Genomic DNA, 20,622 nt, shown 5'->3' on the forward strand with positions numbered 1-20,622 from the left:
GTAGAGCTCCGTCACTTCACAAGACACGGGAAACCTCTGTTGGTCTGGAGGAGCTGCAGCATTTATTTCTGCACAAACGTCCCCTGTACATTCACTAGATATTCTCAGAGCTAAACTAACTCTTCTGCAATGTGTAGTGAACGCGCGCAGGAAAAGCCAACACTAGGATCAGATCTAAATCATGTTCATGGAGAGACCTTCTTCTGGTCAGCTAACATTACTGCCAAGCAGCTGAAATATAAAGTGATATTGTGGTTTTAGCTGACGTGTGTTGCCTCACTGTTTTGAGTGATGCTTGTTCAGGTATATTTAGAGCGAGCAAGCGCGAGCCCGACGCTGACTTTCGTTGATTTCACGGCCACAGGTGTCGCTGTTAAAAAGCATTTCTGAAAGTTACAAATAGTCCCTTTAAGCATTGTTGTTTTACCTCAATTAAATGTATTCAATGAAGTTTTGGGGAGAGAATTAAGGGAGGGAGTGGGTTGTTGTGACCTTGAGGAAAGGCAGCTTTATAATGTATGAATTGTGGATGGATTTTTAAACCTTCATTAATAAAGTTTAACAGAAATGAACATGGAGTCTTAGTTCTTACGGATGAACAGGAAAAGTAAAATGTGCATGTGAAATTATATCAAAGTATGAATTAAATTGTGCAATAAATATGCTCACACTAGCCTAAATAAGTGATGAAGATGTGCTGTCCCGATCACCCAAATGTTACCTAAAAAAAAAGGTCAGTTTACACAAAAGGGTATGCCATGTCTTCTTGGAATATGATATAACCTTCTTTCCTCCTCAAATGGATAGGTAACATCTTCTAAATGTATCATGTGTTGGGCATTTGTTTTTATCTTTTGGCAAGAAAGCTTACACAAGAAGGAAATTCAAAAACTGTCCCAATCACCCTTTATTCTTAATTCTTTAATTCCAGTGTGCCTAGAAGCACAAGGCAAAGCCTTGTGCAAAGCACACTGGTCTATTATTCGACGAGCTCATTTTTAATATTCTGACTTTTCCGCCTAAAACTTTGCGCGCTACTCCTCCCGCAGCGTTGCCAGCACATTTACAAAAAACACATCAAAACGTGCGGAATGAGCGGGAATCATGTGCTTATGACCTGGCTAAGAGATTCGCGCAGTGGATACCGAGAAAATTCCGCGATTATTTGCTCCATAGGAATGCTTTGAAAATCGACGTGAAGAGTGCTCAAAAACACTCCTCTTTGGGGCCATACAGAGTCGCCATACTTTAACGTAGAAACGGGATTAAAAGTTTAAACGGGTCACGAGACTTGGGACTTTATTTGGCCAAAAGGACATTTTTTGATAGCTGGCACGGTTTTCACGAAATCGCAGTTTACGTTTTGTGAAATTTTCAGACCGCTTCAGATTTTATAATGGGTGTGTATTGCGTGGGTCGTTAAGGGCTAGAGCACGTGACATCATCGCTAGAGTGCAGGAAAGCTTTGAAATCTTTTGAAAATTTTCCGAACAAATTGCTCTGTAGCCCACAATTGTCACTCTTCATAGATAATGTTTTCATCAGATTGTAGGTATTTTTGTGCCGGTTGCAGTCATGTACCTATGGAATCAGTCTGACTTACATATTTGGCTATACATGCCTGGAAGTGACAGCAACTCCAGGCTGAGCTCCCATAGGGGCCCATATAAAATTTCAAAGAATTTTTTGGATCAGAGAAAAAAGTTACTACTTTATGAAACTGCCGCCGAGGTCACATTTTTGACACTACAGACCCAAATGTCGCACCATTTGTTCATCAGAGACTCCTAACTGGTCTCATGAACAATCTAAGCGATAGGAGTCACGGTTTCTGTCGTAGAAGGACTTTCGTGACATGTACATCTCTAGTTAACTCCTATTATAAACTGCCCCACTGCAGCAGTGGCCAATCACCATGGCAACTTTTGATTGCTGCTAGACAGCTGATTCACTTTAGCAATCAGTGCAGGCTGACTAACACACACACACACACACGCACACACACACAACCCGTCATAATAAAAGCACCATAGAGTAACTGTATCTTAACAGGAAGCTCACGATGACACTTGCTTTACAAAATAAAAGCCCTCAACTCTCATTGTATGACAACAGGAAACTAGGGATTCACCTAGTTTTTCAAAATAAAAGCCCCTAACTCTTTCTGTATGTTAACAAGAAACTGTGTTGTTTTTTACAAAATCAGTCTGACCTGTTTTAAGATGCTTTCTGCCCCCCCAGCACCAGGCACACTGGTCAACATTTCTTGCGAAATTTTCTAGTTCACCCTACTATCCAACCACTCACTAATTAACCACTCACCACTCACTAATTAACCACTCACTAATTAACGAGCGGCCTCATACAGGTTACATCACAGGTAGCAATTATCTATGACTCTCCAAAACATGTCCTCTGGCAGATTCTCTAACTGACAATCTCAGACATAAATACAAACTTTTCCTGTACGACTTCTGAATTGCACCCTCAAGAGCTACCGTTACCCCATCACCTCGTTTAGCACGGAGACGGAGGTTGCCATAGGAATGAATGAACTTCCAGTTCCGGTTGATACACTAAGCTCTGTGGAAACAACAAGGAAAAGCCAATTAAATGTGATTAGAAAAATAAAAATAATTTTACCACGCAATGAAAAATATGTATTCTTTCTTTCAAAGGTCTTTTTATTAATTGTCAATAATCAATAGAACAGTCACTATACAGGGAAAGTTATTTTTGTTTTTCTGAACAGCACTCACCCGTGACACAACAAATCAATCAATCAATCATACCTGACAACAACAACATACACACAGACAGACACAGCTGACCACAAAGGACCTAACTGATTCTCAATCATGGATACATACAATTCAAATTGTAGAGAATACAACACAGGGAGAGTATCCAAAAATAAGTAATGAAATAATAATAAAAAGAAGAGAAAAAAATGAAATAAACAAAAAATAATATATATATATATATATACACATATATATATACACAAATACATATATATATATATATATATATATATATATATATATATATATATATATATATAAACTGGAAAAACAAAGTTCGGAAACTTGTGTTTGGTTGATTATTTCTCTGTTATTACAATGCTAATGGTCATTGTATTTTACATCGTTGGAAAGCCTGTTTATTTACCTTCGCAATGATGTCCAACTTGTAAGGATCATGCATTTGTGGGATGAGCAGCACAGCTGATTATGTGGGTAGCGCCCAAGAAAAATTTGCCAAAATGCTCTTCCAATGGTAAACAGTGTATTCTCCTGTTGGTGTTGACTCTTGTTGTGAGTTGTTTGGTGGATTGGATGATTGAACTCTCTATCAATAACAAGGAACAAACAAGACATATTGGCTATTTTACACTTTCTTCATTTAATACACCGTCAGGAGCCTCAGTAGCGGTGGAAGATCCATACGCAGCCACAACAGCCTGTCACCTCCTCCTCATGCTGGTCACCAACCTGGTCACACGTTGCTGTGGGATGGCGTTCCATTCCTCAACCAGGATTCATTGCAGGTCAGCCTAACACTCACTCTAACATGTACAGCACGCCCAAGCTGATCCTACAAGTGTTGAATTGGGTTGAGGTGTGGACTATCGGCAGGCCGTTCCATTCTCTCTACTCCCACATTGTGGAGGTAGTCTGTGATAACCCTGGCTCTGTGGGGGTGAGCGTTGTTTCTTGGAGGATGAAGTTATGTCCCAGATTGTGGAGATATGGGATCGCCACTGGCCGCAGAATCTCATCCCAATATCTCCCTGCATTGAGATGGCCTTCAATGATGACAAGCCTTGTTTTGCCAGTGAGGAAAATCGTAATAAATCATAATATCGAATCGCAATACTTAAAAATCGCAATACATATCGAATCAGCACCCAAGTATCGTATCAAATCGGGAGATAGTTGAATCGTCCCAGCCCTAGTGATGTAGCTGATATATGCACTTGTTAATCTAGCAACAACAGCTAGCGTTAGCATCACATTTGGGGTCCGATTAGTTTATGGATAGTGTAGGCTCGTTAACGTTAGGCCCTTAGACATTCTCTGTCTGGATAGGTTTCTGTTTTGTGGAGTGGACACGGCACTATTTAGGACTACATTGGACCTCATTGACGGAAATGGAACACAGAAACGCAGATAATTTGCACCGGACCCGGTGTGCATAGTTGTCAATGCGGAAAATTCATTTTCAAATTCACTGGTGAGAAACGGCTTAAACGCTTGGCAAGAAAGCAAATAAGCGCATTTCCCAAAATGTTGAACTATTCCTTTAATGGAAACTCAAAAGCAGTTAGGTCTTAAAGCTGCACTAATCAATTTGATCCAAATTTTAACAGCTTGGTTTATTGCTACCATGAACTGAGAACAATAAAGAAAAGAAGCTGCTGAGTTTTCATACCTCAACAACTACTGTCTTTTGTCTTCATATTAAAACACATAAATCGTACCTGAAGTCAGGACATGTGGTGCCTTTTCACTGCTGTCATATGAGAAACGTTCCAACTGCATGTTTAAACTTGAACTGAAGGTTCATTTTATCTGCTGGACTGAAAAAGAAAAGAAATATGTGGGTCACACCAAAACATCAGTCTACTGTAGGAAACTGGGGGAGAAATGGAGCCCTGAAACCGACAAACTATAGTAAAGGGTTACAAGACAAGTAAAAAAATGTCACTTCAAAAATTAAAGCGATCAGTACTCAAGGACACATTGTTGTGATCAATATAAATATGTAATGTTTGTGAATACAGCAGGAAAACTGGCTGAGATTTACAATTATGATCAGCTGACAAACACAAATGGTTGTTTTTCAGGTAACAGCTGAACAGCTGGCTCAAAGCTTAGGCTCCTTCAGCTGCTCAATTCTGCAGGAAATAAACTTCAACCAACGTAGAATGTTTATTTTTAAAACCATATTCATCTATTTTCAATGCAACTCATTCATAACGTAAAAAATGGAGAGATATGAGCTTGATATGTATAGCAACAAAACATTCTACTTGTCAGAATGCAACATTTAAATGTACATTTGTAAAAAAACATCTAACAGTGACATTCATTTTAAGGCCTGCTGCTGATTTCCTTCTTTGCTAGATCTGGGACTTCACAAGCGTCTTTCTCGGTTCCCTGATGTTGAACCAGGTAAGCTGTAGAACAGGTGTGAGGCATAGACTGTATCAGGGTCTGAAATGAACTATTTTCACTTACAGTAGGGCTGCATGATTATGGTCAAAATGATAATCACGATTGTTTTGTTCAATATTGAGATAATAATTATTTATCATGACTATGCATTGATTTTATGGACGAAATATTTGTTATTGCACTTTCACATTTAAATAAACAGCTCCCTGCTCTCACTTCCATGTTGTGCTACATTCCTGCAAATGTACAAATCTTTGCATCAAAATAAGACTTAAAATAAGGTTCTTCTTCACCTGAATTCAGTGCATTTTGGTTTTTGGTTTGGATATTTTGAGATATTGTGGTTAGTCGTGTCTTTCTCGACAAACAGCTACTGTGGTGCTAACGTAGCAACTAGGCAGCTCGCGCTAACAAGCCGTGCTTAGCTCGCGATTGGCTTGGGCGGGTGCGTGGGCTGGACTTCGACACAACGACTCCAGCCCCCAGACAAAAACGGAAATAGCTAAGAAGTGAAAGTCAATTAGTCGTTCATTGCAACATCAGTGAAAAAAAGTGCCATACAAAAGTAAAACATGTTCATTTAGTTAGCGAAAAGCTGAGGCTGAGCACAACAGGAACTCATTCTGACCTCCTAATTTTTCTAATTTGTGTTTCTGTCTCCTTTTCCTCACAGATTACAGTTTCAAAAATGAACAAACTCAAGCTGCCCAATTACCAACATTTCTTCTCCATCTTCGTCACCATGTTGGCCCTGATGTGGTCCGGATGGGCCCAGAAGATGGACCAGAAGACGGACCTGTTTACGGACCCTCCCCTCTCTCCCGGCCACCCTTTCCTGTTAATTTGGAACGCCCCGACTGAGCTCTGCGAAATCCACCACAAATTGCCACTCGACCTCTCCCACTTCCACATCATTAGCAGCACGATGAAGCGGGAGACCAACCAGACCGTCAGCCTATTCTACATCAACCGCTTCGGCAGATTCCCTTACTATGAACATGGCACCAACAAAGAACATAACGGCGGCCTGCCGCAGCTGTTAAAGGTGGCGGATCACCACTATGATGCCGATTACTTCATCAAAAAATACATCCCTTTCAACCAGGAGGGCCTAGCTGTGCTTGACTTTGAGGAGTGGAGGCCACTGTGGGTCCGAAACTGGGGCAATAAAAGAATCTACAGAGATAAATCCATCGAACTGGTCATGAAGAGAAACGCGTCGTTGTCCCCTGCGGAGACGACGGCCCTTGCGATAGAGGAGTTCGAAGTTGCAGGCCAAAGGTACTTTATCGATTCCCTCCGCATCGGGAAGAAGCTGAGGCCCAACAGACTCTGGGGCTACTACCTGTTCCCCGATTGCTACAATTACGGCTTCAACAAGAACTTTGCCAAATTCACCGGAGAGTGTCCCGACCGCGAGAAGTTAAGGAACGACAGACTGATGTGGCTCTGGAGAGAGTGCACGGCACTCTATCCATCCCTCTACCTGGAGCTGAAACTCAATAACACGGAGCAGGCCCTGTGGTTCATCCGGCATCGTATGCAGGAGACCATAAGGGTGTCGAAGCTCGTCGACAAATCCTACTCCATCCCCATCCACGCCTACATCCGCCCTGTGTACAAGAATAGCGTCAACAACTACATGTCAGAGGTCAGACACACCTGTCATCGCTCAAAAAGACACACCTTTATGTCACCTTTAGACACAATGTATGTTATATACTATACATGTGTATGTCAAATACTGGTCTCTAGGGGTGGAACGGTTCACAAAATTCATGGTTCGGTTCATTCCACTGTTTTCGGTTCAGTTCGGTTCGGTTCATTTATGTTACAGCGAGGAGGTCATGTTCTGATTTCAACATGCTTTTCATTTATTTGGCAAAAATAAGTTAACAAATGTTTGACTTAACAAAAGTATGGCTTACATAAGGAACATAAACACTTCTTCATTGTCAAATCTTAATTGAAAGAACAGGTCTTCTACAGTAATTAGTGAAAACAAAAAATGCAGCTTTTTTATTTTCATATAAATATGATGTTATTATAGACTAAGGCCATCAACATAAATTGAAGCATAAGCTCAACCAGAACTATACTAAAAAAAAAAAAAGAACAGTTTAACACATGTCTCAATTCCCTGATTATCAGCTCTTAATTGAAAGATTAGTTTTTCCACTCAAAAAGTGCAGTATTTGGAAAGGAATACAGTTGGATTTCTGTGCCACTGTGTTATTTAGAAATAATGAATACATATAAAACACATTACAGGGATTGTGCTGCTGGAATTACTGTGTTGCTTAAGTGTATAGCGCGGCTCAAGTAACGTTACGTTAATCATATGCTGAAATCCAGCGTCCTACACGACTGTGCAGGGCTGCATATCTTTCACTATAAACCTCCCAATGCTTTAGTTAGGTTTTCTGCCCAGTCTGCATGTAGAGGCTGTTTAAATGCTGCGGGGAGAAGGAGTTGCTCTTTCTGGCGTCTGCTGCTTTCCTAATGTAGCGCTTGAGGCATATAGACCCTTTTTCTGTTAGTAAACATGATGATGTATTTTGTGGGCGGAGCGTTAAGTAGAGGCTAAAGATTCTCTGAACACGTTAGTTAATGCTGGCTAGCAAATATTGTGGGCTTGTTTTTTTAACAATGGCTTAAGAAACTCACGCTTCCACCATGGATGTAGTCCACTATTCCACCGTTGTCTTCCGGCAACACGTCACTTTGCTAGATTTCACAACGAGACTTCTCCTTGAGCGAGACTTTCTCCATAATGTCACACACTTATAATAATATTTAGAGATAGGATTACTACAGTACTTTGTAATCCTATGACTGTGTTTACTACTTTGTAAAGTACTTCTTTGGGAAACAAATGCAAAAATTCACGAGAGTTTGTAAAAAACTCTCTTGGAAAACACTTCTTAAGATCTTAAGATCAATGTTATCAAGAAATCGGGTCATTATTGTTGAAAAAAAAGTGCTTATTTTTCTGTGAAAATTCAAAAAACGAAACAGAAAAAATTAGCCGTCTTAAAGGTTTGCAGTTTTCATACGTTGGTTACTTTTGATTTTGCTGTTCAATTATGAACACAACAGTGGAAGTCCTGCCCTTTTCTGATTGGCTGGCTGTCATTTTTTTTGCAGGAGGATCTGGTGAAAACCATCGGAGAAGCTGCTGCTCTCGGCGCCGCCAGCGTCATTTCCTGGGGAGACATGAGCCTCGTTAGAAGACCGGTATAAAGTAGCATCACTCAGGGGTTTTCTGGGAACTTATTTGCAACTTAACCGCTAATTGACTTAATATCGCTGCAGGAGACGTGCACAGCTGCTCGAGATTACCTGAGAGACGTCATGAACCCGTACATCCTTAACGTCACCACGGCAACGCAACTCTGCAGCAAGGCGCTCTGCCAGGGCCGAGGTCGCTGCATGAGGAAGAACCTAACAACAGACGTCTACCTCCACCTCGACTCGCGCAACTACCTGATCGAGAGGCAAAACATAGGCGGCCCGCTGACTGTGAGTGGCAGCCTATCGCAGGATGACGTCAACGAGTTCGACCTCAATTTCAACTGCATGTGCTACAGCAAGGGGCCGTGTCGATCGGTTATGCTTTTAAACAAAACCGCCCCCACGAAGAGTGGAGGTGCTCACGGGCCCCAGCCCCTCCTGCTGATGATGAGACTGATCTGTCTGATGTATGTTGTGATGTGGAAGTAAAGTAATAACACAAAGCTGACACAGGACGTGTGATTGAAGGCAAATAAAGGACACTACTACTATTATTGCAGCCTGTTAGTTGGTTTGTTATTTCTGACTGTCTTTACCTGCATTTTTCATGAATTTCTTTATTGACTTTCTCCAAATCGCTCAGCCTCATTCACACAACTTCCTTTTTGACTATGCTTGTTTTAAACTAAAACAAAGTTTATAAGATCATTATTATTAATAATATAAAGTCTCAACATAAGGTTTTGGCACATCCCTTTAAAGCAGCAGTAAGCAAGATGGGAGCCCGGTCAGTGTACGGATATTAAAAAACTAAAAATGAGGGTCAAAAAGGGATGAACTAGACTTAAAAATCGGGTTGATTTTCATTTTCTATTTCTAAAAACAATATATAAGATAATATAATATTTTTCCTATTAACAATTCACCAAAATTATGCAAACATAGAGACCAATGTTATGTGTCCAGCACGGAGGACAGCTCGTTTTGATTAAAATTAGGTTGTAGCTTGTTGTCTACCTCACTACGGTTAGAAAGAGCCCCTCGTTTGTGTTTTAACAACGTTTAAGTTATGAGTTATTGATCCGGGAAGTTCAAATCTGTCAATATCTTTCCAACTTTACCGAAGTTAGTTTTTCTGCAGTCGTGTCTTCTTCCCTGAGACAAACTCTGTTATCGTTTAAAAAAACTCTGCACTGATCCATGTCTATCGCCTTCAGTTACACAGCAGCACCGTACTCTTTTTTTCTCTCATACACAGCACCGTCCTCATACGCACTCTTACTTTGTTGTCAATGGCAACTTCCGGTTGCAGAATATGAAAAAAATGGCGTTTGTTTTTGTTTCTGTCTTCCAGTGATTTTATTATTTGTTTTTAGAAATAGAAAATGAAAATCAACCCGTTTTTTTAAGTTTAGTTCATCCCTTTTTGACCCTGATAAAGAAAAACACCTTGTATTCCAATTTTATTTTTTGTATTTCAAAACGAAAAACAAATAATCACTCATTTTTTGTTTTTCAATATCCGTTTGTGAAAGGAAAATCGAATGACCAAAAGATACACTGACCGAGCACACTTGAATTACAACATGCTGAAAGGTTATTATGGAATTTTTGCCCAATGATGCCAAAAAACATTCTGCCTACCCCAGCTTTAACATGAAATAAAAAAAAAATTGTGATTTCCATTAAACACATTTTCAATTTATTTAACTACATGTAGCCATTCCACCCTCTATGTACTGTATGTAGATGGGCCCCTGAGTTCTTACCCCAATTAACTCTGTTTTATTCTGAAGACGCCATTAAGACAGCAAAAGGGAGAGCACAAGGAAAGAATAAACAAACAGCAACGGAAAAAATACAACAAGTAGAGTGAGGACAGGATGAAGGGAGCCATTGAAGAGTATAAGGGAGATAGTGGAGGCAGGGAGCACACTCAAGGTTCTTGGCCAGGGCCTGAAATGTGCCATAATCAACTCAATTCAATGTTTACCTTACAGGGACTATTTGTAACTTTCAGAAATGCTTCTTAACAGCGACACCTGTGGCCGTGAAATCAACGAAAGTCAGCGTCGGGCTCGCGCTTGCTCGCTCTCAATATACCTGAACGAGCATCGCTCAAAACAGTGAGGCGACACACGTCAGCTAAAACCACAATATCACTTTATATTTCAGCTGCTTGGCAGTAATGTTAGCTGAGACCAGACGAAGGTCTCTCCATGAACATGATTTAGATCTGATCCTAGTGTTGGCTTTTCCTGCCTAAGTGCAGGCTGAGGCAGCGGGGCTCTCCAGCGTGTCTCCCTGCAGAGCAGAGGAGAGGAGACACCGGCACCCGGTCGGTAACGAGAAGACAACGTAAATCTCTGTAGAGCTCCGTCACTTCACAAGACACGGGAAACCTCTGTTGGTCTGGAGGAGCTGCAGCATTTATTTCTGCACAAACGTCCCCTGTACATTCACTAGATATTCTCAGAGCTAAACTAACTCTTCTGCAATGTGTAGTGAACGCGCGCAGGAAAAGCCAACACTAGGATCAGATCTAAATCATGTTCATGGAGAGACCTTCTTCTGGTCAGCTAACATTACTGCCAAGCAGCTGAAATATAAAGTGATATTGTGGTTTTAGCTGACGTGTGTTGCGTCACTGTTTTGAGTGATGCTTGTTCAGGTATATTTAGAGCGAGCAAGCGCGAGCCCGACGCTGACTTTCGTTGATTTCACGGCCACAGGTGTCGCTGTTAAAAAGCATTTCTGAAAGTTACAAATAGTCCCTTTAAGCATTGTTGTTTTACCTCAATTAAATGTATTCAATGAAGTTTTGGGGAGAGAATTAAGGGAGGGAGTGGGTTGTTGTGACCTTGAGGAAAGGCAGCTTTATAATGTATGAATTGTGGATGGATTTTTAAACCTTCATTAATAAAGTTTAACAGAAATGAACATGGAGTCTTAGTTCTTACGGATGAACAGGAAAAGTAAAATGTGCATGTGAAATTATATCAAAGTATGAATTAAATTGTGCAATAAATATGCTCACACTAGCCTAAATAAGTGATGAAGATGTGCTGTCCCGATCACCCAAATGTTACCTAAAAAAAAAGGTCAGTTTACACAAAAGGGTATGCCATGTCTTCTTGGAATATGATATAACCTTCTTTCCTCCTCAAATGGATAGGTAACATCTTCTAAATGTATCATGTGTTGGGCATTTGTTTTTATCTTTTGGCAAGAAAGCTTACACAAGAAGGAAATTCAAAAACTGTCCCAATCACCCTTTATTCTTAATTCTTTAATTCCAGTGTGCCTAGAAGCACAAGGCAAAGCCTTGTGCAAAGCACACTGGTCTATTATTCGACGAGCTCATTTTTAATATTCTGACTTTTCCGCCTAAAACTTTGCGCGCTACTCCTCCCGCAGCGTTGCCAGCACATTTACAAAAAACACATCAAAACGTGCGGAATGAGCGGGAATCATGTGCTTATGACCTGGCTAAGAGATTCGCGCAGTGGATACCGAGAAAATTCCGCGATTATTTGCTCCATAGGAATGCTTTGAAAATCGACGTGAAGAGTGCTCAAAAACACTCCTCTTTGGGGCCATACAGAGTCGCCATACTTTAACGTAGAAACGGGATTAAAAGTTTAAACGGGTCACGAGACTTGGGACTTTATTTGGCCAAAAGGACATTTTTTGATAGCTGGCACGGTTTTCACGAAATCGCAGTTTACGTTTTGTGAAATTTTCAGACCGCTTCAGATTTTATAATGGGTGTGTATTGCGTGGGTCGTTAAGGGCTAGAGCACGTGACATCATCGCTAGAGTGCAGGAAAGCTTTGAAATCTTTTGAAAATTTTCCGAACAAATTGCTCTGTAGCCCACAATTGTCACTCTTCATAGATAATGTTTTCATCAGATTGTAGGTATTTTTGTGCCGGTTGCAGTCATGTACCTATGGAATCAGTCTGACTTACATATTTGGCTATACATGCCTGGAAGTGACAGCAACTCCAGGCTGAGCTCCCATAGGGGCCCATATAAAATTTCAAAGAATTTTTTGGATCAGAGAAAAAAGTTACTACTTTATGAAACTGCCGCCGAGGTCACATTTTTGACACTACAGACCCAAATGTCGCACCATTTGTTCATCAGAGACTCCTAACTGGTCTCATGAACAATCTAAGCGATAGGAGTCACGGTTTCTGTCGTAGAAGGACTTTCGTGACATGTACATCTCTAGTTAACTCCTATTATAAACTGCCCCACTGCAGCAGTGGCCAATCACCATGGCAACTTTTGATTGCTGCTAGACAGCTGATTCACTTTAGCAATCAGTGCAGGCTGACTAACACACACACACACACACGCACACACACACAACCCGTCATAATAAAAGCACCATAGAGTAACTGTATCTTAACAGGAAGCTCACGATGACACTTGCTTTACAAAATAAAAGCCCTCAACTCTCATTGTATGACAACAGGAAACTAGGGATTCACCTAGTTTTTCAAAATAAAAGCCCCTAACTCTTTCTGTATGTTAACAAGAAACTGTGTTGTTTTTTACAAAATCAGTCTGACCTGTTTTAAGATGCTTTCTGCCCCCCCAGCACCAGGCACACTGGTCAACATTTCTTGCGAAATTTTCTAGTTCACCCTACTATCCAACCACTCACTAATTAACCACTCACCACTCACTAATTAACCACTCACTAATTAACGAGCGGCCTCATACAGGTTACATCACAGGTAGCAATTATCTATGACTCTCCAAAACATGTCCTCTGGCAGATTCTCTAACTGACAATCTCAGACATAAATACAAACTTTTCCTGTACGACTTCTGAATTGCACCCTCAAGAGCTACCGTTACCCCATCACCTCGTTTAGCACGGAGACGGAGGTTGCCATAGGAATGAATGAACTTCCAGTTCCGGTTGATACACTAAGCTCTGTGGAAACAACAAGGAAAAGCCAATTAAATGTGATTAGAAAAATAAAAATAATTTTACCACGCAATGAAAAATATGTATTCTTTCTTTCAAAGGTCTTTTTATTAATTGTCAATAATCAATAGAACAGTCACTATACAGGGAAAGTTATTTTTGTTTTTCTGAACAGCACTCACCCGTGACACAACAAATCAATCAATCAATCATACCTGACAACAACAACATACACACAGACAGACACAGCTGACCACAAAGGACCTAACTGATTCTCAATCATGGATACATACAATTCAAATTGTAGAGAATACAACACAGGGAGAGTATCCAAAAATAAGTAATGAAATAATAATAAAAAGAAGAGAAAAAAATGAAATAAACAAAAAATAATATATATATATATATATACACATATATATATACACAAATACATATATATATATATATATATATATATATATATATATATATAACTGGAAAAACAAAGTTCGGAAACTTGTGTTTGGTTGATTATTTCTCTGTTATTACAATGCTAATGGTCATTGTATTTTACATCGTTGGAAAGCCTGTTTATTTACCTTCGCAATGATGTCCAACTTGTAAGGATCATGCATTTGTGGGATGAGCAGCACAGCTGATTATGTGGGTAGCGCCCAAGAAAAATTTGCCAAAATGCTCTTCCAATGGTAAACAGTGTATTCTCCTGTTGGTGTTGACTCTTGTTGTGAGTTGTTTGGTGGATTGGATGATTGAACTCTCTATCAATAACAAGGAACAAACAAGACATATTGGCTATTTTACACTTTCTTCATTTAATACACCGTCAGGAGCCTCAGTAGCGGTGGAAGATCCATACGCAGCCACAACAGCCTGGCACCTCGTCCTCATGCTGGTCACCAACCTGGTCACACGTTGCTGTGGGATGGCGTTCCATTCCTCAACCAGGATTCATTGCAGGTCAGCCTAACACTCACTCTAACATGTACAGCACGCCCAAGCTGATCCTACAAGTGTTGAATTGGGTTGAGGTGTGGACTATCGGCAGGCCGTTCCATTCTCTCTACTCCCACATTGTGGAGGTAGTCTGTGATAACCCTGGCTCTGTGGGGGTGAGCGTTGTTTCTTGGAGGATGAAGTTATGTCCCAGATTGTGGAGATATGGGATCGCCACTGGCCGCAGAATCTCATCCCAATATCTCCCTGCATTGAGATGGCCTTCAATGATGACAAACCTTGTTTTGCCAGTGAGGAAAATCGTAATAAATCATAATATCGAATCGCAATACTTAAAAATCGCAATACATATCGAATCAGCACCCAAGTATCGTATCAAATCGGGAGATAGTTGAATCGTCCCAGCCCTAGTGATGTAGCTGATATATGCACTTGTTAATCTAGCAACAACAGCTAGCGTTAGCATCACATTTGGGGTCCGATTAGTTTATGGATAGTGTAGGCTCGTTGACGTTAGGCCCTTAGACATTCTCTGTCTGGATAGGTTTCTGTTTTGTGGAGTGGACACGGCACTATTTAGGACTACATTGGACCTCATTGACGGAAATGGAACACAGAAACGCAGATAATTTGCACCGGACCCGGTGTGCATAGTTGTCAATGCGGAAAATTCATTTTCAAATTGACTGGTGAGAAACGGCTTAAACGCTTGGCAAGAAAGCAAATAAGCGCATTTCCCAAAATGTTGAACTATTCCTTTAATGGAAACTCAAAAGCAGTTAGGTCTTAAAGCTGCACTAATCAATTTGATCCAAATTTTAACAGCTTGGTTTATTGCTACCATGAACTGAGAACAATAAAGAAAAGAAGCTGCTGAGTTTTCATACCTCAACAACTACTGTCTTTTGTCTTCATATTAAAACACATAAATCGTACCTGAAGTCAGGACATGTGGTGCCTTTTCACTGCTGTCATATGAGAAACGTTCCAACTGCATGTTTAAACTTGAACTGAAGGTTCATTTTATCTGCTGGACTGAAAAAGAAAAGAAATATGTGGGTCACACCAAAACATCAGTCTACTGTAGGAAACTGGGGGAGAAATGGAGCCCTGAAACCGACAAACTATAGTAAAAAAATGTCACTTCAAAAATTAAAGCGATCAGTACTCAAGGACACATTGTTGTGATCAATATAAATATGTAATGATTGTGAATACAGCAGGAAAACTGGCTGAGATTTACAATTATGATCAGCTGACAAACACAAATGGTTGTTTTTCAGGTAACAGCTGAACAGCTGGCTCAAAGCTTAAGCTCCTTCAGCTGCTCAATTCTGCAGGAAATAAACTTCAACCAACGTAGAATGTTTATTTTTAAAACCATATTCATCTATTTTCAATGCAACTCATTCATAACGTAAAAAATGGAGAGATATGAGCTTGATATGTATAGCAACAAAACATTCTACTTGTCAGAATGCAACATTTAAATGTACATTTGTAAAAACATCTAACAGTGACATTCATTTTAAGGCCTGCTGCTGATTTCCTTCTTTGCTAGATCTGGGACTTCACAAGCGTCTTTCTCGGTTCCCTGATGTTGAACCAGGTAAGCTGTAGAACAGGTGTGAGGCATAGACTGTATCAGGGTCTGAAATGAACTATTTTCACTTACAGTAGGGCTGCATGATTATGGTCAAAATGATAATCACGATTGTTTTGTTCAATATTGAGATAATAATTATTTATCATGACTATGCATTGATTTTATGGACGAAATATTTGTTATTGCACTTTCACATTTAAATAAACAGCTCCCTGCTCTCACTTCCATGTTGTGCTACATTCCTGCAAATGTACAAATCTTTGCATCAAAATAAGACTTAAAATAAGGTTCTTCTTCACCTGAATTCAGTGCATTTTGGTTTTGACGGGATATTTTGAGATATTGTGGTTAGTCGCGTCTTTCTCGACAAACAGCTACTGTGGTGCTAACGTAGCAACTAGGCAGCTCGCGCTAACAAGCCGTGCTTAGCTCGCGATTGGCTTGGGCGGGTGCGTGGGCTGGACTTCGACACAACGACTCCAGCCCCCAGACAAAAACGGAAATAGCTAAGAAGTGAAAGTCAATTAGTCGTTCATTGCAACATCAGTGAAAAAAAGTGCCATACAAAAGTAAAACATGTTCATTTAGTTAGCGAAAAGCTGAGGCTGAGCACATCAGGAACTCATTCTGACCTCCTAATTTTTCTAATTTGTGTTTCTGTCTCCTTTTCCTCACAGATTACAGTTTCAAAAATGAACAAACTCAAGCTGCCCAATTACCAACATTTCTTCTCCATCTTCATCACCATGTTGGCCCTGATGTGGTCCGGATGGGCCCTGAAGATGGACCAGAAGACGGACCAGAAGAAGGACCGGGAGAAGTACCTGTTTACGGACCCTCCCCTCTCTCCGGGCCACCCTTTCCTGTTAATTTGGAACGCCCCGACCGAGCTCTGCGAAATCCACCACAAATTGCCACTCGACCTCTCCCACTTCCACATCATTAGCAGCACGCTGAAGGATGCGTTCAACCAGACCATCAGCCTATTCTACATCGACCGCTTCGGCAGATTCCCTTACTATGAACATGGCACCAACATAGAACATAACGGCGGCCTGCCGCAGCTGTTAAAGGTGGCGGATCACCACTATGATGCCGATTTCTTCATCAAAAAATACATCCCTTTCAACCAGGAGGGCCTAGCTGCGCTTGACTTTGAGGAGTGGAGGCCACTGTGGATCCGAAACTGGGGCAATAAAAGAATCTACAGAAATAAATCCATCGAACTGGTCATGAAGAGAAACGCGTCGTTGTCCCTTACGGAGGTGACGGCCCTTGCGATAGAGGAGTTCGAAGGTGCAGCCAAAAGGTACTTTATCGATTCCATCCGCATCGGGAAGAAGCTGAGGCCCAACAGACTCTGGGGCTACTACCTGTTCCCCGATTGCTACAATTACGGCTTCAACACAGACTTTGACAAATTCACCGGAGAGTGTCCCGACCGCGAGAAGTTAAGGAACGACAGACTGATGTGGCTCTGGAAAGAGTGCACGGCACTTTTTCCATCCCTCTACCTGGAGCTGATACTCAATAACACGGAGCAGGCCCTGTGGTTCATCCGGCATCGTATGCAGGAGACCATAAGGGTGTCGAAGCTCATCGACGAATCCTACTCCATCCCCATCCACGCCTACATCCGCCCTGTGTACAAGGATGCCGTCAACAACTACATGTCAGAGGTCAGACACACCTGTCATCGCTCAAAAAGACACACCTTTATGTCACCTTTAGACACAATGTATGTTATATACTATACATGTGTATGTCAAATACTGGTCTCTAGGGGTGGAACGGTTCACAAAATTCACGGTTCGGTTCATTCCACCGTTTTCGGTTCAGTTCGGTTCGGTTCATTTATGTTACAGCGAGGAGGTCATGTTCTGATTTCAACATGCTTTTCATTTATTTGGCAAAAATAAGTTAACAAATGTTTGACTTAACAAAAGTATGGCTTACATAAGGAACATAAACACTTCTTCATTGTCAAATCTTAATTGAAAGAATAGGTCTTCTACAGTAATTAGTGAAAACAAAAAATGCAGCTTTTTTATTTTCATATAAATATGATGTTATTATAGACTAAGGCCATCAACATAAATTGAAGCATAAGCTCAACCAGAACTATACTAAAAAAAAAAAAGAACAGTTTAACACATGTCTCAATTCCCTGATTATCAGCTCTTAATTGAAAGATTAGTTTTTCCACTCAAAAAGTGCAGTATTTGGAAAGGAATACGGTTGGATTTCTGTGCCACTGTGTTATTTAAAAATAATGAATACATATAAAACACATTACAGGGATTGTGCTGCTGGAATTACTGTGTTGCTTAAGTGTATAGCGCGGCTCAAGTAACGTTACGTTAATCATATGCTGAAATCCAGCGTCCTACACGACTGCGCAGGGCTGCATATCTTTCACTATAAATCTCCCAATGCTTTAGTTAGGTTTTCTGCCCAGTCTGCATGTAGAGGCTGTTTAAATGCTGCGGGGAGAAGGAGTTGCTCTTTCTGGCGTCTGCTGCTTTCCTAATGTAGCGCTTGAGGCATATAGACCCTTTTTCTGTTAGTAAACATGATGATGTATTTTGTGGGCGGAGCGTTAAGTAGAGGCTAAAGATTCTCTGAACACGTTAGTTAATGCTGGCTAGCAAATATTGTGGGCTTGTTTTTTTAACAATGGCTTAAGAAACTCACGCTTCCACCATGGATGTAGTCCACTATTCCACCGTTGTCTTCCGGCAACACGTCACTTTGCTAGATTTCACAACGAGACTTCTCCTTGAGCGAGACTTTCTCCATAATGTCACACACTTATAATAATATTTAGAGATAGGATTACTACAGTACTTTGTAATCCTATGACTGTGTTTACTACTTTGTAAAGTACTTCTTTGGGAAACAAATGCAAAAATTCACGAGAGTTTGTAAAAAACTCTCTTGGAAAACACTTCTTAAGATCTTAAGATCAATGTTATCAAGAAATCGGGTCATTATTGTTTTAAAAAAAAGTGCTTATTTTTCTGTGAAAATTCAAAAACGAAAGAGAAAAAATTAGCCGTCTTAAAGGTTTGCAGTTTTCATACGTTGGTTACTTTTGATTTTGCTGTTCAATTATGAACACAACAGTGGAAGTCCTGCCCTTTTCTGATTGGCTGGCTGTCATTTTTTTTGCAGGAGGATCTGGTGAAAACCATCGGAGAAGCTGCTGCTCTCGGCGCCGCCAGCGTCATTTCCTGGGGAGACATGGACCTCGTTAGAAGACCGGTATAAAGTAGCATCACTCAGGGGTTTTCTGGGAACTTATTTGCAACTTAACTGCTAATTGACTTAATATCGCTGCAGGAGGCGTGCACAGCTGCTCGAGATCACCTGAGAGACGTCATGAACCCGTACATCCTTAACGTCACCACGGCAACGCAACTCTGCAGCAGGGCGCTCTGCCAGGGCCGAGGTCGCTGCATGAGGAAGAACTTCGACACAGACGTCTACCTCCACCTCGACTCGCGCAACTACCTGATCGAGAGGCACTACAACGGCGGCCCGCTGACTGTGAGTGGCAGCCTAACGCAGGATGACGTCAACAAGTTCGACCTCAATTTCAACTGCATGTGCTACAGCAAGAGGCCGTGTCGATCGGTCATGCTTTTCACCACGAAGAGTGGAGGTGCTCACGGGCCCCAGCCCCTCCTGCTGATGATGAGACTGATCTGTCTGATGTATGTCGTGATGTGGAAGTAAAGTAATAACACAAAGCTGACACAGGACGTGTGATTGAAGGCAAATAAAGGACACTACTACTATTATTGCAGCCTGTTAGTTGGTTTGTTATTTCTGACTGTCTTTACCTGCATTTTTCATAAATTTCTTTATTGACTTTCTCCAAATCGCTCAGCCTCATTCACACAACTTCCTTGTTGACTATGCTTGTTTTAAACTAAAACAAAGTTTATAAGATCATTATTATTAATAATATAAAGTCTCAACATAAGGTTTTGGCACATCCCTTTAAAGCAGCAGTAAGCGAGATGGGAGCCCGGTCAGTGTATGGATATTAAAAAACTAAAAATGAGGGTCAAAAAGGGATGAACTAGACTTAAAAATCGGGTTGATTTTCATTTTCTATTTCTAAAAACAATATATAAGATAATATAATATTTTTCCTTTTAACAATTCACCAAAATTATGCAAACATAGAGACCAATGTTATGTGTCCAGCACGGAGGACAGCTCGTTTTGATTAAAATTAGGTTGTAGCTTGTTGTCTACCTCACTACGGTTAGAAAGAGCCCCTCGTTTGTGTTTTAACAACGTTTAAGTTATGAGTTATTGATCCGGGAAGTTCAAATCTGTCAATATCTTTCCAACTTTACCGAAGTTAGTTTTTCTGCAGTCGTGTCTTCTTCCCTGAGACAAACTCTGTTATCGTTTAAAAAAACTCTGTACTGATCCATGTCTATCGCCTTCAGTTACACAGCAGCACCGTACTCTTTTTTTCTCTCATACACAGCACCGTCCTCATACGCACTCTTACTTTGTTGTCAATGGCAACTTCCGGTTGCAGAATATGAAAAAAATGGCGTTTGTTTTTGTTTCCAGTGATTTTATTATTTGTTTTTAGAAATAGAAAATGAAAATCAACCCGTTTTTTTAAGTTTAGTTCATCCCTTTTTGACCCTGATAAAGAAAAACACCTTGTATTC

At 40.7% G+C, this 20,622-nt stretch overlaps 2 protein-coding genes across 2 annotated transcripts; both read left to right on the forward strand.

Annotated features, from left to right (window-relative positions):
• The first annotated feature begins 5,046 nt into the window (after positions 1-5,046).
• On the forward strand, positions 5,047-8,968 carry LOC141766592 (hyaluronidase-5-like). The gene is made up of 4 exons (XM_074633555.1): positions 5,047-5,177; positions 5,854-6,831; positions 8,328-8,417; positions 8,496-8,968. Exons 1-4 carry the CDS (start codon positions 5,166-5,168, stop codon positions 8,901-8,903), a joined length of 1,488 nt encoding a protein of 495 aa, XP_074489656.1. The 5' UTR covers positions 5,047-5,165; the 3' UTR covers positions 8,904-8,968.
• A 6,799-nt stretch (positions 8,969-15,767) lies between these two features.
• LOC141766589 (hyaluronidase-5-like) lies at positions 15,768-19,725 on the forward strand. The gene is made up of 4 exons (XM_074633553.1): positions 15,768-15,925; positions 16,600-17,601; positions 19,097-19,186; positions 19,265-19,725. The coding sequence occupies exons 1-4, from the start codon at positions 15,914-15,916 to the stop codon at positions 19,658-19,660; spliced, it is 1,500 nt and encodes a 499-aa protein (XP_074489654.1). The 5' UTR covers positions 15,768-15,913; the 3' UTR covers positions 19,661-19,725.
• Positions 19,726-20,622: the final 897 nt, after the last annotated feature.

Source organism: Sebastes fasciatus, chromosome 4 (assembly GCF_043250625.1).
Source record: "Sebastes fasciatus isolate fSebFas1 chromosome 4, fSebFas1.pri, whole genome shotgun sequence".
Lineage (NCBI taxonomy): Eukaryota > Metazoa > Chordata > Actinopteri > Perciformes > Sebastidae > Sebastes > Sebastes fasciatus.

Excerpts from the sequence above, each read along its gene's own strand:
- LOC141766592 (XM_074633555.1), top strand. Across the intron at positions 6,832-8,327 it reads TCAACAACTACATGTCAGAG|GAGGATCTGGTGAAAACCAT; the intron begins GTCAGACACACC and ends TTTTTTTTGCAG. Across the intron at positions 8,418-8,495 it reads TGAGCCTCGTTAGAAGACCG|GAGACGTGCACAGCTGCTCG; the intron begins GTATAAAGTAGC and ends ATATCGCTGCAG.
- LOC141766589 (XM_074633553.1), top strand. Across the intron at positions 17,602-19,096 it reads TCAACAACTACATGTCAGAG|GAGGATCTGGTGAAAACCAT; the intron begins GTCAGACACACC and ends TTTTTTTTGCAG. Across the intron at positions 19,187-19,264 it reads TGGACCTCGTTAGAAGACCG|GAGGCGTGCACAGCTGCTCG; the intron begins GTATAAAGTAGC and ends ATATCGCTGCAG.